Source organism: Phoenix dactylifera, chromosome 9 (genome assembly GCF_009389715.1).
Source record: "Phoenix dactylifera cultivar Barhee BC4 chromosome 9, palm_55x_up_171113_PBpolish2nd_filt_p, whole genome shotgun sequence".
In the NCBI taxonomy this organism is placed as follows: domain Eukaryota; kingdom Viridiplantae; phylum Streptophyta; class Magnoliopsida; order Arecales; family Arecaceae; genus Phoenix; species Phoenix dactylifera.
The window spans coordinates 11,619,692-11,632,695 of NC_052400.1; the positions used below are offsets into that span (position 1 = coordinate 11,619,692).

Here is a 13,004-nt window from a genome sequence, read left to right on the forward strand (position 1 = left end):
TTTTTATAGATTTTTTTATTCCATCCCTTGAAAGGTGCGTTCAAATTGGTCTTCTTGGTCATCTCATATTTATGGATTTGCAAGGTTTGATACAGGACTGAGACGCGTGGGGCTCCATCTACCTAATAATTTTTTCGAAGAAATGGTGCAAAATAAAAATCATATGAGATGTTCACCATAGGATATCTTATGGAGCAAAATTTTTGTTTTGTCATATTTTCTTTGTTACCCATCTTAAAAAAAAAAATTAAAAGTTAAATGAGAATAAAACTTCTACCACTAGTAGAGTCTATCAATTTCGTAACTTAAAAAATAAAATAAATACGAGATGAATAATTGCTCCGTGTATATTATTTGGTCATGTAGTGTGTATTGATAAAAAATATGTTCTAAAAACTGTGTATTGATTTATCTGAAAGTGTGTATTAGATAAGCTTGTTAGTATGCATTAGAAAGCCGATAAGTATATATCACTGACCATATAGTGTGTATAGATATTATAGAAACTATATATTAATTTGTTAACAAGTGTGTATTGGGTTGATAGATGACTAATTTGCTAAATGTATATCATCTGACCGTGTACTATGTGTACCGTTGAATATAATGTTATAGAAATTGTATCAATTTACCTAAATTTATGTATTAACTTGCTAAATAAATAATTTATTTGATGTGTATTATTTGGCCATATAGTATGTACTGTAATTTTTGTTTAATTTTTTAATCACGGAACCGACTGCTTTATTAATTAAAAAAATCTATAACTTTTGGAATTATACGCACCGAAGAAAATATGGCAAAATAAGAAAATTGATTCATTTTTTTTTTCTCTTCTAATGCTCGCCCTATATGATTTTAGCTTATGAAATTGGTACGTGGACCCCCCACCCAAAAAATGCTTGCTTTTCAAGCAAGCATACAACGGGAGATAATTGTCTCAAGCCTCAGCAAATTGTCATTTTAATCTTCTGTTCTTATTAAAAGACGAGAACACTCTTTACTTGATTCTTCCCCATGCGTCTCCATGGACTATAGTCTATAAACCATTTCTATGAAATAAAAAACTTTGAGATCAAAGCAAGGACTTAAATGCATACAAGTAGAGCCCGTTGGAAATTTTTATTTGATGAGATTTAAATTTTAAATAAAAACTTATTCATATCAACCATCCATCAAGTTGACTTAATTTACTACCCTTCTTCATTCTCCTCAAAAACGAAGACATCTTTTCGCCACCTAGACCTCCATCACGCACGAAAAAAAATCCAAGCATTAGCACCTATCTATTACCCCATCTTAATACAAAAATAAATAAAAGAGAACTCAATAAATCTAAAACCCGCACGTACCATATGAATCCTACCTCTCTACTCTTTTAGGCTCGTTTGGTTCGTAGAAAAAAAAAAGGAGGAAAGTATGGTCAACGAAAAAATAATAAAATATCTCTTATTTAGTTGGAGTTTTTAAAGAAAAGATATGAAAAATTTGTATTTTCATGGAAATATGATTTTCACATTTCATGAAAAAAGTGTTTTTCATAAGGCGGGCATCACTTTATCTTTATTTTTTTCCAAAAAAATCCTTCAGCATTAAAAAAATATTAAAAATTTAATTTTTATTAAGAATATAATAGAAGTTACACGTAACTTTTACAGAAAAGTAGATGGTCAACCAAATATAAATATTCTGAAAATCTATTACTTTATCAAAATAAAAATGCTTCTCGCGAACCAAAGGAGCCCATTAAGCCGCACTTGGCCATGGTTTCCTAACCGTGTGACTCCTATACAGTAGGCAGTGGTATATGCACTGGAACTCCCGTATATTTATGTACGCATATCAAGTGTAAAGGCTGGAAGCTTGCGCCCCAACGCCTCTTTCCTAATCTTCCGATATATAAATCTCTAAACCTCTCTCTTCCCCTTCCCCTTTACTCCCCGTCTCCTCCTCCTCCTCTCCTGCATGCCTCACCGACTCCCCCAAGAACCTGATGCTAACCCCCTCTCTCCAATCCCAATTCCCTTCTCCTAATGTTTCTCTGATGATCTAACTGATCTTCTTTGGCCTCAAATCCTCTGTTGTTTTTTCTTCTTTTTTTGTTCAATTTCTTTTTGATTTTTTTTTGGGGGTTTTAACGAATTTTTAGGGAAGGAGGGGAGAAGGAGGCCGGCAATGAGGCTTGGAATCCAAGAAGACAAGGAGATGGAGATGCTACTCGATGAGATCAACTATGCAACATCGCCTCATCCCCATCATCATCATCATGATGATGCTCGCGCCGGCAATGACGATGCCCGTCGGATACCGCATGTGCATCCGATTCATGACATGAATGGTTCTGCCGCCGATGCATGCCCATCACCATCGCATGCGCTTGTCGATGGCCGCGGGCATGGTTATGGATATGGCGCGGGTCATGCATGCGTGTCCCCGCCGCACCTCGTGTCGGAGGGGTCGTCGTCGTCGTCGAGCTCCCTCTCGGGCACATTGTCCCCCGCCGGTGAAGACGGCGCCCGGCGATCCTCCGCTGGCGAGGACTGGATGATGGAAGAGCTCGGCTTGGTCGGCGGGCTGCGCTCCATGAGCATCGGGGATGATCGGGAAGCACCGCTCGGTTTCCCACCCAAGCCGAAGCCGGCGCTGGCGCTCGCGAACAACGCGATTAGCCCTTATCTTTTCCGGACCAATTATGGCAGCGATTTGGTGCCGGGGGGTGCTGTGGATGATGCCTATGGGGCGCGTCGGCGCTCTGTTCTGTTCTTTGATGTGGACGAGAGGTTGTATGGGTATGGACCGCAGCAGCATTGCTCTGTGGATGCTAATCGATTGGAGTCGTGGATGGAGACCCACCGACTGGATTCTCCGGCGTCCTATTCCAATGGTCTCTGTACTGCACCGGAGAATTTTCTCTGGAGAGAGGAAGCAATTCGTGCCGATGGTGCTTTTGGCGCAAACTCTTGTTACAGGGGATCCCGGGGTTTGGGCTTTCCCTCATCCTTCTTGCAGTCACTGCAGAGTGGGGTGGCTCTCGGCCAGGATCTGAATGCATGGAATTCCTTGAGCCCCCATCATCTCATGCTTTCTAAGCAAGTCCATAGCTTGCCATATAGTTGGGCGCCTCAGTCACAATTTTTGGCAAGAAATCTGAGGAATGTTGAGCCTTTTGGATGTGAGAACAGTTTGATTATACAGGAGAAGGGGCTTCATTATGTTGGGAACCAATGTCATTGTCCTCTGGAGGAGAGGAAAAGGCTGCAGCTCGATGACCGGATGTACTTGAGAGGAATCCGGGTTGCAAATGTGGACAGTGTGCCTGATGTTCACCAACCTGAGCTTGGTCACTCTCCGAGTTTGCCATTGAAATATGATGATTTGATGGGCATTGAGGGTTACGTATACTCCATTGCAAAGGACCAGCACGGGTGTCGGTACTTGCAGCATAAGTTTGATGAGGGGAGTCTTCAGGTGGATGTCATATTTAATGGGATCATTGATCATGTGGTGGAGCTCATGGTGGATCCTTTTGGAAATTATCTCATGCAGAAGCTTCTGGATGTATGCAGCGAGGAACAAATGACGAGAATCATCCTCATGCTGACAGAAGATGCAGAGGAGCTCGTTAGAATCTCTCTAAACATACATGGGTAGTAGTGGTTTGCTCATTTGATAATTGACACTATCTTGCTTCTCGTTAGAACCTACGTTAATATTTAAACATAGTGTTTGAGTTTTATTTTAGGTTTTTGATAGATTGGCCTTTAATAATGCCATATTGTTTCAGGACGAGGGCTGTACAGAAGCTGATCGAGACTCTAAAAAGCAGGCAGCAAATTGCTCTGGTTATTTCAGCACTACGACCAGGGTTTTTGGATCTCATCAAGGACCTAAATGGCAATCATGTGGTACAACGGTGCCTGCAATGTCTTACAGTTGAGGATAATAAGGTATATGCATAGGCTTCTCCTATCAGCCATATAGAACTATCATGGTTGAATTACTATAGAATAGCAGTTCTGAATCCTATTCTCAGGAGATGTTCCTATAATGCTTTTGATCTCTTGGCAGTTGTTTATAATGGACGTGTGCACAGTTTTTGTTAATTACTTCAAAAGGTTCAATTGAGAGTTTTCTGCTTTCTCTTCAAGTTTTTCTGTGGATCAAGTCAATATTCATTCATCACCGATTAAACTCTATATATACAGAAAATTCTTTTATAAAATTTAAGCAGACTTCACCTTTGAGCAGAGCATTGAGAACACATTGCTTCCATTCACCACATTAGTAATACTGGCTTATCTACTTTTCACTGGTCAAATTTTGATTCAATGTTATTTATAGAATCACTCAAGTAATAAACCTACTGGGATGTTTTTTATAGAGCTGCCAGCTCTTGAGATCCTTATCACGATTGATTCAAAAGTAGGAAGTGTCAGTTTCTTTTAGTAGTTGAGATATATGAAATTTGATTCATGAGATAGTTTAACAGATCGTTGATGTGCTGCCTGTGTTTATTTCATTGACATTTGAAAATACCCTAAACTTTGCAAACGTACTTTAAAAATAGCTTATGGTGTTTGATGTATATGCTAAATTTATAGTGTTTGGAAAACCCTTCACCTGAATAATCAAATTTAAACAAAATTTATGCTTAACAGTAGTTTTCCACAATGTCATGGCAAGAATCAGCCATAATTCGTCCTATTATGCTTTGAGTGCCAGATCCATGAATACCATTTACATATTTTGCTTAAATACTTGATTTTCTAATTATCCTTGTAACGGATGTGTTTGAAACACAAAATATAGGATTCTGTTTGCATATGAATCAAGGTTACATATTTAGAGAAAGGTAAGTGCTGATTCATGTGGATCTTTATCATCCTGGTGAGATGCAATTTTGCACCTACTGTATAATGTGGTACTCAAAGATAGTTTAGACCATAAGAGATGAAGTTTCTACAAACACCTAACAGAACATGAAGCTTGATTTCCATCAAGATTATTCTCATCCATATTGATGCATAACTAGCATGCTTCATTATGCATTTTCAGCTCCTGCACTATAGTAATCCAAGTTTCTCAGAACAACAAAATTTTTCTTGTTCTTCGAGAGACTTGGATTTATATCCAATGTACAGGAAGCATCAAAGAAGCCATTGTAGAAGTAGATATATTTCATGAAAAGTATAGGTAGATCATAGCTATTAGAAATCAAATTCTTTGGAAAAGTACAAGTGATAAGGTTTTGAGACAACATGGCCACAACTGGTAAAATACGACATTAGGAAACCACTACTCAGAAATGACACCGACTTCTCCAATGAAGAAGCTTCAGGAGGAGTCCTTCGACCTTGGTTGGGTCAAGCACTGCATGGATCGGATCTCATGAGACTTGCCCCCTGAAAAACAGATGTTAGGCTTACTGGTTGATTATTGAGTGTAACTAAAGCCTATACTTTTGTCCATCTATAACATCTTTTGCTGCATCTCAATTACTAAAGTGCTATACAGCTTTTTAACTTGAGATGCCTTTCTTTATGCAATTTGCAAACTTAGTTGATTCTATTGAAGATATTTTTTTCCTTGTTCTTTTTTTTTTTTGGCCCAGCATATTTCAACCTTTGACCGATATGATTCTTCTTGTTGATAATACACCAAAGTAAGGACCATCGTGAAAACTTCGAATTGTACTCTTTTTTTTTTCTAGAGACAGATTCATGCCACCAATGTATGTGAAATGGAAATGTATCTCTTTTAGGGTTGAAGTGACCCCAATAACATTGTCGATTCATACTGCATCAATTCTTTTCACCTTGGTGGTTGAAGAATACATTACTAGATTGGCTTTCTAGCAGTAAGCCTTGCATACTTGGAAGCAAACTACAAGAGCCTATCTCCATTGGGGTGCATCTGCTATGATTGATTTTATAGGACCACTTTCTTGCTTGAAAATGTCATTTCTTTGTCACAATCTTGAGTCAATAGTAGCACTTTGGTGCCATGTGCCATCTTACTACTCATTTTCATAATTTGTGTTTACACAAGTTTCTATCCAATGGCAAGTCCTACAAACCTTTAGCTTTGTCTGACACTACTTCCATCTAAGTCCTCACCCAATTTTCCTAAACTTCTACTCATATTTGGGATCCCATTTCTGCTGAAGTTTTTTCACCTACACCTTAATCCAGACCATCTCGCATGATTTTCTCTCACTTTATTATCTCTTAGTGTTGCTTCTAAGTTTCTTGTTATGAACTCTTTTTTAAATTTTTTTCACTAGTTTACGACATCCATCTTTACAACCTCTTTTTATTTGACAAAACTTAATGACCTCATTTACTATGCAAATCATATGCTTATTGGTCCTATCCAGTGCCAAAACAATTCAAATTATACAATAAAGTGTTGTATAATTATCTTATTCAATCTCTTTAAACTGAATGGTATTTGAAATTTTTTTAAAAAAAATCTAGAGATCATCTCCAGTTTGTTTACGATGCTTTGATCCTTTTCAAACACCTCCCTTCTTACTGTTCTTTGTTATACTATAACTAACGTACCAAACACAATTCATTTGCAGAATCTCGTGCCCCACATTTCTAAAATTTTCCCTTCTCATTCTTATTCGCTCTGAAGCTAAACTATACGTACTCTGTGTTGGTACATCTAATTACTAATCTTTGTTGGTTACAATTCTGAAACATTGTCCAATTTAATGTTCAAAAAGAAAAGGATGTAGCTGCTTTTTCTTAAATATCATTTTATGCGTCTGATCATGAGCATGAAATGGCTGAGAATTCACTTATAAAATGTTGGAAGATCAAAGAACTACAAATATCTTGCCAGATAGGAAAATTTTACAATATGTATTATAATTCATTAGATGCTTCAAAGTTCAAACTCTCAAGAAGTATTTGAAAATTTTTTCATCAAGTAAGAATAAACCTGAGGGGAAAAAAGATTAGAAATATGAGAGTAGACAGAGATACTTGGGATTAGGTTGTGACTTGTGACTAGGTAGCATAAGGTTCAGCTGATTTTACATTCTATTCAAATTCAATTCATGCACAACACCAACATATTCTGTTCCAACTATTCTTCTGTTGTTTCACATACACTGACCTCAAACAACATTATATGTGACAGTTTATTTTTGATGCTGCTACAAAGCATTGTGTTGATATTGCAACCCATCAACATGGATGCTGTGTCTTGCAACGGTGCATATCTCATTCTACAGGAGAACATTGGATGAAATTGGTTGCAGAAATCTCTACTAATGGACTCAAACTAGCTCAAGATGATTTTGGGTAATATTCTCACCAATATGAATGCAGTTTATTGTTCTTCACCTCAAGACTTTAAACCTGATAATCTAATTACAGGTCCTTTCGCATAGAATGGTAGTATTTCTTTTTCATCTTAAGTGGATTGGTCACATGGTTCTTCAGGGGCTTGTAGAACTTTGGAAGGGGGAAGAATGGGGTCTTGATCTTCAAGATCAATTTTCGGTTATGCCACTTGAACTTCTTTTGGAAGTCTTAACAGTTTACACACACACACACACACACACACAATGGGCTTATATGCAACTTCAAAGGCGTGTTTTGGATACAATTTGACAAATGCCACATGTAAAAACCCACCAATCTTCAGTAAAAATGTAATCTTAATGAGATCTTCATTGCATGCACACAAATTTGTCATCCACTATATGTGTGGATCATTGCAGCCTATTCACTGAAGAATAGATAATATAAAAGCTCCCTATTGACTTCTAACTAGTCATTTTTTCATCACCCAAGGTGCTCAATCATGCTTCATAAGGCACCTACCAGGGCATGACAATCACCTTTTCAGTAGAGGTTTCAAGTCTGAAATCTGAGTAGGTACAAGCCACTGCAACCAGTGTGTTTGTGTTTACATATGTATAAACACATATAGCCATACATTATACAAATATATATGTATATATGCATATATACTTCTATCATGGACATGAAGATTCATGTCTAAAAACAAGTGACTTAACTTCTGTCGACAATCTGAATGAGTTCATTGCAATAGAGTTTAGAAAGAGATGATATCAGTTGCAGATAATCATGGGAGAGAGTGAAGCAATTGGACATAATTTTTTCTAACATTTACACAATGTAGACATCTTTAGTTTTATCAAAATAAATAATGGCAATTTCAGCACTAAAATTTATAGGCCCTTGAGTTCATCTTGCTCTTTTTCATAGTGCACCTACATCCATGCTTTCTAAGACCTCTGATCTTGCATGCCTCAAACAGTGTTGCCATAAAGAACGCACAGTATTTAATATTTTTGCCATGTTTTTTTTTGTCTTGTAATAATCATTTATTATCAAACTAGCATATGGTTTAATAGGTATTCTTATTAAAAAACTTGTGCTTAACAGCTTATAGATGCGCAGTGGTTCATCGGAAGTTTCCCATCTGTTTTATTTCTTCATTTTTCATAATATAATATTATCAAAACATGTATTATATTTTTCATTGCCTGTTCCTTCTAATTTTTAATATTTTTTCTGTTATAGTTGACCTTGTTCTTTGCTTGGATGTATGAGTTGGCTTCTTTAATTACAATATACATATGATACCCTACATTACTGCATCATCTTTGACATCATGCTAAGACTTGCTCTTTCTTTCTGTCCTCTTTCTCTCTCTCTCTTTGAATTGCTGATCTTATGCTCACAACTTAAACTGCAAAAATTGCCTTCAACTCGTGCATAAATATTACCTGATTACACATGATAGAAAATGAATTAGTTGAGTCATACTTATTGGTCATTTTTTCCCATCATCAATGAGAAATCAAAGCATTGAGTGTTCAATTTGTTGAGGAATTCCCTTGCATCAATTAATGAAAAATTTGCAGTCCTAGGATTTTTACATTACATGGATAAAAGCATCAAGGATGAATAGAAAACTTAACATGAGGATTTTGCATTTAGATGGTGCCTTGAGATGAAGAGTGTTACTGTCTCTGCTATTCCTATTAAGTACTTTAAAGATCTATTCATCCCATCCAAAGCATGAGATCCAAAGTAAAACATTTCGCAACAGCTCAACACATTTATGGACCTCATGAAAGATGTAGGGTTACAGTGAGGCAAGTAGTGCTCATTTGGTAGTTGGTGTAGCTGCCTGTCAACCTTTAGCTGTATATATATTTGCATATTTGATATTTGTGGACTTTCTTAATTATAAAATTGTTTGGCTATACAAGTATGTCATTAGATTTATCATTTTAAGTTAGGTACATCACTATTGTCATTATAACACTTAAGGCGTTAAACATTTGGAGACAGGGTATATGATGAAGAGCCACAGCCCACATGCCATGGTTGGGGATTGTAGAACTTAGAACCATGTGAGGGATTTTGAATGCATGATGGAATTTAATAGAATATGTTAACTACATGCTTATTTGGGGATGTCCATCAAACCATGATTTAGACATATAGCAATTTCTTCTCTAAAAGTTTTATATATTCTAAAACATAATGGTACTTGCTTTGCTGTTAAATGATTCAATAAGGAATGTGCTTCCTTGCATGTTCAATACATTCTTTGAAGGATATACAAATTATAAAGAGTAACATATGTACTATGAGGTCCTATCCCTGTTTACAGACGTGAATGCTTTTCTTCCCAACCCCTCCCCTCTCTCTCTTTCTCTGGGCTCCTAATTTTATTTTACTAAGATTTTACTGTACTATTAGATTGTTAAACATTCTATTGGTGGATTACACATTGATCATTTGTGTTTGTTTGGAAGCATATGGTAATTGTGGGCCTTTGATGGATAATAATGCATCAAAGATGAAAAGTAGCTAGGAATTCTGATGGTATCAAGGGCTGTTCCTTAATAAAGATTAAAACTCTTTTCAAAGTTTAACCACTCCAGTAAATCCAAGGTTTCTTGGGTGTGACAGAGGCAGAATATAAGACAATGTACAGTCTGGCTTCTGTCTAGTTCTTTCATTAGTATTGAAGCCCTTTTCATATAAATACTCAGTGAAAAATAGTTAGTCCTTCAGTTTAGCTTTAAGATAAAAAATTGCAGCTTGAGTGATATTCTGATTTCTTCCGTTCCAGTTCTGTCACCTGGACTCTTTTTGAATCTTGTATTTTCTTAAAGAAAGACAACTATTTTTTTTTTCTATGGGCGCTATGAATTTGTATGTTCTCTTCAAATTTTTTTTGTGATATCCTGTATCTTATGCTATCGTTCAGTCTCTTGGTTTTTAACCATTTTTTGATTCCTTTAGCAGATATAATATTATCTCATTTTTTGGGCATGGATTTCTATTACACAACATGTAGTTATTCATCTGTTGCATATCCAATAGTTTCAGACTCTGCTTTTGAGTTTCATGTAGGGATGGGACTGTTAGATACTTAAAGCCAAATATTAAAGATAAATAAGAAGAGAAGATTGGTAAAAGACAAAAGGCCAGGAAAAGAAAGAAACGTATATGGTAAGGAGATATCAGAATGCATGTTTTAGGGCTTAAATAATAGAAAAAAATTATGAAAAGAATCTTTATGGAGCAGGGACCTTTTGGCTGGTAGCTTGGTAGAGGCATTCGAGTATTTCCCCTATTAGAGATTGTGTTTGAAAATGATCGAAGATTACTAGTTGTGGGGGGGCAACATATTAAACTCCTGAAATAAAACTACTCCCATATGAAACTCATGAACTAAAACCTCTCCTGTACTAAAACTATGCAAAAGATGATGTGAAAGGTGCCATCTGTTGCCATCTACCATACAAAATAGAATTATGTTGCAACTAGATTATAGTAGTACCTGTTAGCTGATTGCTAATTAATGAGAGAACTGGTAGCTTGTCGATAAAACCTTTGTTTCAAAGGGCAATGGAGAGGGAAAAATAAAATGTAGTCCATTCTGGCTAGAAGTTGACCTAGAAGTCAATGGAATGGAAAAATATCGAATCCATTCTGGACATATATTAGAATCCAATAATATCAAGATTGTGATGAGCACAAATTCATATGTCACAATAATGCTAGTAGAGAAGCACAAAGAGAGATGTAGCTTACAAGTATTTGCTCACTAAAGCAAAACATGCAGCAGGATTGGCAGGATTTATACACTTGAAGGAAAAGATATATTATGGCCTATTCTACTCTCTGCTAATGTCAGTGTAATATAGATTTAAAATGCAAGGGATGTGTATTATTTGTTAAAATTTGTATCGTTAGACAATGTTCTTTGAGTATAACCCATTCTTTTGGAATGGAATTAAATTCTGATTTAGATAGTACTGGTCTCAGATCTTGAGTACAATTGATGAACCTGACAATTGGGTGTATCTGTCTGGACATAGACAACTTCTGTATTTCGCCAGGGAGCATAGCATCAGGAGGCCCATTTTGAAGAAAGAATTGTGGAATCTGCATTTCTTCTAAAATCCATTTTGACAGTCTATAATTGTTTTAGTGCTTAAATTCATTGAATCCTTTGCATACATCAACTAAATGTGAATAAAAATGTGGTTATAAGTTTTTTACTTGATTGAAGCTCGTATACATCCTTTATAGATCGAATAAATGTTTTTATCTTTTCTGCCATATTTTTTGGAAAAAATGTTATATATTAATTTGCTTTGTGCCATTACATCTCATATTTACAGTGTCTTTTATTGTTGTTTCAGAAATTATGTTGTTCAATACATCCTCGACCTGAAAAGTCCATTAGTTATTGCAAATTTGGTATCGCAATTTGAAGGAAATTATGTACAGCTCTCAATGCAAAAATTCAGCAGCCATGTGGTAGAAAAATGCCTCAAGGTGTTTGGTGAAGATGATCAGGCAACTATCATATTAGAATTGCTTTCAGTGTCTCAGTTTGAGCAGTTACTGCAACACCCTTATGCCAACTATGTCATTCAATCTGCTCTTCAAAACACCAAGGTTTTGAATCACCAGCCAAATTTAGTCATTTAAGCATCTTACATTCTACTCTCCTTTTCTTATCATTCCCCCCCTCAAAGCAGGGTTCTCTTCATGCCACACTGGTCGAAGCCATTCATCCTCATGCAGCGATTCTTCGAACCAGCCCATACTGCAAGCGGATCTTCTCTCGAGCCCTCCCAAAGAAGTGATGTACATTTTTGATTTGCAAGATTGCATGTTGTAGTTTCCATATTTACAGGCAGTCATTGCTGGAACCACTGAATCAAGAGTTCCAACTGTAACTGAAGTGCAATGGGTTGCAAGGAGATCGAACAAATCAGGTTGTAGAGTTGTAAAAATAAGCAATTTTGCTTGTGAAATGCTTAACTATGTATCTGTTGTAATATTCCACTGTCTTGGCCGTCCAGAGTAAAATTATCACCCTTAGTACATGTGACTGTACAGTGTAAAGGCAGTACCTTTTTTGGCTTCATTTTGGTCACATTATTGAAGCATGGATGCTACTAGTAGATGGATTTTTGTGTTATAGCGCATTAACATACAGCTACAGACTACTGCATAATGTTTTGCCAATATCTTGAGTAGTTAAGGCGGTGGAGATTCCTTCGCAATATGTGGTGTATCATGCTGTACTTGTACTTTTTGTGTAGACCATACAGGCTATTACTTGCCTTTCTTCTTTTGATCTACTAGCAAAAATGTTGCCAGACAGATACATTTTGTTAATTGCTAGTGATTATATTCTTACTGAAAAAAAAAAATCTTGATAAACTTGGGTTTTCCTTGGTTGTTTGTAGCTTGTGGAAGTTGAAAATGTAAGCGATCGACTTATGTTGTAGTCACAACTGACTTCAAGCGTTTGGTTGGGTCTGAAAGTCATGCATGCAGAAGTGAACTTTTTTGTAGAAACTGAAATAGGACATACTAACTCCCAGTCAAGTCTAGTGTTTGGTTGCTCTAAGAGCCAGCTGAATCTGTTCACCTCTCAAATGAATGCTGAAGTTACGCCCCAAAGTTCATTAGCACAAC

At 36.4% G+C, this 13,004-nt stretch overlaps 1 protein-coding gene across 1 annotated transcript; it reads left to right on the forward strand.

Annotated features, from left to right (window-relative positions):
* The first annotated feature begins 1,876 nt into the window (after positions 1-1,876).
* LOC103701752 (pumilio homolog 2-like) lies at positions 1,877-12,548 on the forward strand. Its single transcript, XM_008783912.4, has 5 exons — positions 1,877-3,647; positions 3,785-3,947; positions 7,150-7,313; positions 11,714-11,972; positions 12,056-12,548. Exons 1-5 carry the CDS (start codon positions 2,176-2,178, stop codon positions 12,161-12,163), a joined length of 2,166 nt encoding a protein of 721 aa, XP_008782134.2. The 5' UTR covers positions 1,877-2,175; the 3' UTR covers positions 12,164-12,548.
* The last annotated feature ends 456 nt before the right edge of the window (positions 12,549-13,004 follow it).